The 6,000-nt window shown below is 43.3% G+C and overlaps 1 protein-coding gene across 1 annotated transcript; it reads left to right on the top strand.

Moving 5' to 3' along the window:
- Positions 1-11: 11 nt before the first annotated feature.
- On the top strand, positions 12-1,984 carry LOC103773589 (the record flags this gene model as incomplete). The annotated part of the gene is made up of 3 exons (XM_008940967.1): positions 12-157; positions 468-685; positions 1,785-1,984. Coding segments are annotated over 3 exons (564 nt in total), but the record flags the coding sequence as incomplete, so codon positions are not given.
- Between the last annotated feature and the right edge of the window lie 4,016 nt (positions 1,985-6,000).

Here is a 6,000-nt window from a genome sequence, read left to right as displayed (position 1 = left end):
GCATGGCTCGGCCGGAGGCGCAGGGCTCCCGGGGACCCGAAGGTGCGTGCGTGGGGGATGTCCCCTCCCTTCAAGAAATTGAGCAGCTCCTGAGCACTGGGAGGCCCTCTTGCAACCACGTTGATGAAGTATGGCCTAATCTCTTCTTAGGAGACCTGTAAGTACAGCTTTATGGACACACTTCTGCCATACATGCTGTCTGTTAATATGTCTCTATACATACTATGAGGTGTGGCTTTAGACAGCTCGTAGTTTTGCTAATGGCTGTCGTTTACACAGCAGACAGCACGGTCTCCAAGATAAAACTCTGGGTAAGCTGGTACCTGGATCTTGGTTAGACATTAGAAGCAATGCATGGGCTGATGCTCCAGCAAATGCAGCAGGGGGTGCAATGCAGCACTTCTACTGCTCCATTAATATCTCGCCCCCCAACAAAACCCATTTGTTTGTCTTTGTTTCTTCCTTAGAGTAACAGCGAACAACAGATTTGTTTTGTGGAAGATGGGTGTGACCCATGTTTTAAATGCTGCCCACGGCACAGTGTACAGCCACGGAGGCCAGGACTTCTATGGGGCAACCATTGATTATTATGGTGTACCTGCCTATGATCTCCCAAGCTTTGATATAAGCCAGTTCTTTTTCTCTGCGGCACAATTTATCCACAATGCCTTGAACACGCCAGGAGGTATGAAATTGTCTTTGGTCACATTTTTATGTGAATTGGCAGCCTCTCGTAACAGCTCAGCTCCATGAGCTCAGCGGTGGACAGGTCACTACAGGGTCTCAGCTGCTGTCCACCTGCATGGTCAGTGTCAGGAGGAGTGAGTGCTGCGTACGAGGATGTAGCTCTGACTAGGTTCCAAAAAGGTGATGTGAGAAAAGAGATAAACGGTGCATGAGAGAGACCAGGGCAGAGTGAAGAGAAAGCAGAGTAGAGAGAAAAAATATCTGGAAAGAAAGGCTGATTCAAAAAGGGAGATGCAAAAAACATACATTTGAAATGGATGCCCTCTTTTAAGACTTTTTAATGGCAACTGAATTCATAGGAACAAATGAATAAAGAGATGAAAGTCCTGATTTCTACAGCCACCAGCTGCACAAAAAGGCTTATATATTGCAGATGAGCTTCTGGTGTGAACAGGGCCTGCAGGGCTGTGCCCCTAAGGTTAAGATTTCCCTTTACTCAAAGAGATTTATAGCATGTTGCACAAGAGACTATGCTTTTTGGTACTGGTGCAATAAAATACTAATTAACCTGTATTACATAGAAGAGCATTTCTTAGTGTTACTGGAGCTGTCTCAGTGTGTGTCACAAATTCTGCCTTCAGAAGAGAATTGCAGTTGCAGCAAGTAGCTTTATTATGCAATGGTAGTTGGCCAGTCATTTTTCTCAGTGGCTAATGTGTTAGTGCCGTCATTTTAGGCCAGATGTTAGCATTCTTCACCTAAGTTAGCCCCTCTGAAATCAGTGGGTCTGATTTTCCTCTTGCTTACAACAGAACAACTTCATTGCTTCAAGAGGGCTTTCTTTGATTTGCCAGTGTTCCTAAGATCAGGTTTGGATCTCACAGCACTTCTCATACGAGCGAGTGTAACAATTGCAAATGAGACTCAATTGTTTGAACCTCGTGTGGTCTATCAGAAGGGTAAGAAATACATCATGTTTGTGTTGTTACTCTGACCAGGCTGGTGAATGCAGAAGGAGTTTGCCTTTCCTTGATATTAAACTTAATCCACTGTACTGCTTTTTTTATATGTTTTGTTTGTTTGTTTGTTTTAACCAGCTAAAATTTTGGTACATTGTGCAGTTGGAATAAGCAGGTCAGCGTCCCTAGTCCTAGCATATCTCATGATAAACCACCACCTCTCACTGGTTGAAGCCATCCAAACAGTGAAGGAACATCGATGGATTTCACCCAATCGTGGCTTCCTCAAACACCTGCGAAATCTGGATGTCCAGCTCCGGCAGAAGACGGGCTGCTAGAGGGTAAACCATCTACATTCATTTTCTGAGTTTCAGCCTTCCTAGGCATTGTCCATATACAGCTTCCTATGATCAATGCGTGTGGAAAAAAAGAAAATTATGCATCAAAGGAAAAAGTCAGCAGAACTGTAAATGGATTACTTCTGATGGTTCAGTTCCTCCAAGACCAGCACAGCCAACATCAGCAGTGTAAGCACTGTGTGCTGCAGAGCTGCTGTGCCTAGCGTGGTGCTACCAGGTCACCCACTGGAGTGGTTCATATGGACCAAGTTTTTTCCTGGTTTATGTTAATGCCAGAGGCAAGTTCTATACTTACATCTATCTGTACAGCATGTCTGAGTCCCCTTTACTTGGGAGTGTAACATAACCAGCCTCCTCAGTTTGGTCACGGTCCTCGTGTGCATGTTCTCATAAGAAAAGCCTTTTGTGTTTCAGACCTAGTGATGTGGAGAGGGCAATTTCTTTGGAGCCCAGGCATTGCTACAGAAATATTCCTTTTTCACTGTCCTGCTAAATATTGCAGTGCTACAGAAAGCTGTGACAGCCTGAAGACACACCCCAGCAGAATAAACTTATGTGCAGCTCTCTCTGCAGTCCCTAGGTCAGCAAACCCACCAACCTTTTCTGGTATAAATATGTTTTCAGCAAGATAATGTATATTATGCAGTATGTTCAGGGCATTAAAAAAAGATGTCAGAGATTCAAATAATTTTGTAAGCTTGACTCATCAGTTCACTCTCCCTCCAAATTAGCCCATGTCAGCTCTGTGTAAGTGGATTTGAATCATCTCTGGTTTACCATCAGGTAGGAGCTTACCTTACATTGCTGAGTAGGCTTAATTGATACAAATTAGTTTTAAGCTGTTTTGAGGATGTCACTTTTCGTATCGCCAGGTAATCACTACTTAAACCAATGTGATTTTTAATAGAGCAACAGCATTTGAAATTCATGCTATCACTCTACCTGAAAATTAGCTTTCTACCTTGTGGTGAACCATGAAGTGATAATCAAATCTATTTTTGTCCCTTGCTACTGGCTTGATTTATTGAATAACTGACCTCATAAACTTGCCCTGACAGATTAAGTAAATACATTTCTGCCTATTTGTTTTCATTTGAGGCATCAGTTCTGATTATTTTCCTCTCTGCTGGAAGAGAATTGCAAGGTTATTAGAAGATTTAAATAGTGGTGACTTGTGAGTTGAACCACTTCCTTCCCAGACTCCTTATCCTCCTAAATACTTGGAGGAATTATGACATGCATGTTGGTTCTGCCTAGCACTTATGGAGATGTAGGAATCCCTTCATATTTCAGCATACACAAATGCTTTGTAAAGTAAGCTTAATTAAGATCCTTTCAGAGGTCTGTTTGACTGTTCAGTTTTTCCTAAATCTTGCCAAGATCTCCAATAATGGGAGAAAGAGAAGACATTATAGTGTAAAAAGATCAAATAGGAAATCACGTTTAAAACCCAGCAGTGCTAGGACAATCTTTATAACTCACAAAGCAGCAGAGTGGTGGAGGAGGAGCTGGGTTTGCTTTGAAGTTCTCCATTAGAGTTAATAGGGATTTATATGAGTTAATATTTCATTATAATTTATGCTTCATTCATGTTACAGTAGATTTTAGTCTGGAAAGCTTTTGAAGACACATGGCATTGAAAAATCTGAAATTTATGTGAGTGAAATAATGCATCTTAATAGCTTTAGGCTGGGCAAAATTAGACACGTGTGAGAAAGATTAATGGAACCTCCCATCAGGATAATGCTTTGCATGCCCCTGAACATCTGTCCCACAAAGCCACAGCTGTGAAAGCTGCTTCTGTTGTAAATTAGGACCTGCTCTCAGAGATACCCCTCATCCTGGGAGAGTATTTTTTCACCAGGTTAGAGAAGAGTACAGAGTGAAGCTGAGTCAGTATGACATCCATGCCACCAATTACATGATAGTGATCATGTACAGCAAGACTTCCTCACTTCATTGGAGGGAATGAATCAGTTAGAAAGTCTTTTCAAGGGCACTGGCAAATCACAGAAGTGCTTTTAATCTGTGGAGTGTGTTGCCTATAATTCCTTCCTGCCTGTATTGCTTCCTTCCTTATATACATTTTAACTTTGGCTCCAGGTCTGCTCAGGGAAAAGGATTCCAGTCAACATAAGCAGAAGAGGTAGAATTAGTCCTGTAACTTCATAAAACAGAAAATACTGTCTGCTATGGTGTTCTAGGAGGAAAAGAGACGTTCTTACCTGACACACTACCCATAATTCAGGTCATGATGTGATAGGACATTAATGCTTTGCTGTTGTCCATTATCAGCATGAAAACCTCTATTTCAAGTATTGGTTTAGCAAGTTAGACTAAGGAACAAAAGGGAAAAAGAACACCTCAGCAGCAGCACTTTGTTCCAAAAATGCACATTTGTCAAGAGCGTCTTCCCAGCCCAGGAGACTAAAAGCCCTGAATGCTAACTCCTGACTGAGGGAGGGTCCCATTCTCAAAGACACTGAAGTACCTAAAGGTATGCTGGGTGCCTGCTGAGCTGACCAGAGCACCTTGGCTCATGCTTGGGTGCCTTCCCAGGAGCCCACGAGAACTGACATCCTGATGTGCACCTACTACCTTCTATCTCCTCTGAAACAAACAGGTGTACAGGCCTTCCTGCCCCAGGCTTGCCTTATTGTGAGTCTCATTTCAATCTGTTCTTAATTCCTTTATCCCTTTTGAACTTTTTTTTTTTAGTGTATAGATGAAGATAAAGGATTCTATGATTCTAATGCGTCTGACAAAGCCCACAGCAGAGTGCACACGATTCATGAACAAGCTTCTCCTGTGTCAAAGGACTATGCCATAAAGAAGAGTTAAACCTCCTCTGAAGAGAATCTTAAAATCAATTTTTTGTTCTTTTGAGCCACCTTACCAACTGGGTCATGAGGGCTGGTGCCAGCTCAGCGAAGGCTGAGTGTGTGTCTGAGCAGAGAGCACAGTGAAGGGGACTGTTGCAATTACAGCTATGGCAAACCTAAATCTGCTTAAAGCAATCACAAAACCACAGTGTCAAACGGAGGGAGCCATGTAAAATTCCAGTGGAAACTTCCCTTAATTTTATTTTGCAGTACAAGAACTAAGGGCATCAGATGAAGTCAGTAGAAGGCAGGTCTGAAACAAGAGTTAGGTAAGCTGTGTAATGCCTTGCCACAGAATGCTGCAGAGGGTAAAAGCTTGTAAATGTTCAAGGGGTAACTGGAAAACTTTATGGTTCTCAAATCCACTCAAGGTTACAAATATGGTTAGAAACCATCCAGATCTGGAAGCCTAGGAGCTGTAGCCAGCTGGAAGCTGGGGGAGTGTTAGGCAGCAGTATAATTCATTCTTGTGTGTTCTTATTTTCTGTAGACGTCCGCTTACAGGCACGGTCAGGCTCAATAGAGCTTTGGTTAGGCCCAGAGCAGCTGCTTTCATGGTCTTTATTTTGATCTCGCCCCTAAAATGAACTGTCCTCTCTTTCCTGGAGGCCTATTATTAGAACTGGGTAACATGAGGCATTTAGGACTGTGTCTTGGTTGTGTTGACTGACATTTCTTTCGTGGTGAAAGCTCTCTGCTGGCAGGCACAGCAATGTAGCTTACGTGGGGAGGGGAGCAGCGTTTTTTTGCATAAAATTCGCTTAATGCAGACGTTTCATTTTTGTAGCTGTTCCCTGTTCCATCAGGGATGTAGCGCTGAGCTGATCCAGAGAAGTGTCAAGGCACATACTGTATTTAGAGACAGCCACCTGCTTGGGAACATCAAACGGCAGCAAAGAGCACACTTCAGCAAAAAGACTCCTCTGTGGGTTCTGCAGCAGTGGCATTCAGCCAGCTCGCCCCTGCCTAAGTCTGCCTGTGGCCCCCAAAAGGGCCAGTGCCTAAAGACAGTCAGAGCCCAGGGTCAGCCCAGGAATGCTCTGAGTTTGGCACTCCCTCTGCCCAGGAATTGCCAGATATTTTGGACAGCTGCAAGGTGGAATTAAATCACGT

The sequence above is a fragment of the Merops nubicus genome, unplaced genomic scaffold, assembly GCF_000691845.1.
Source record: "Merops nubicus isolate BGI_N331 unplaced genomic scaffold, ASM69184v1 scaffold22415, whole genome shotgun sequence".
Taxonomy (NCBI): Eukaryota; Metazoa; Chordata; class Aves; order Coraciiformes; family Meropidae; genus Merops; species Merops nubicus.
The sequence above is the reverse complement of the archived record's forward strand: the minus strand, read 5'-3'. Positions and strand labels throughout refer to the sequence as shown.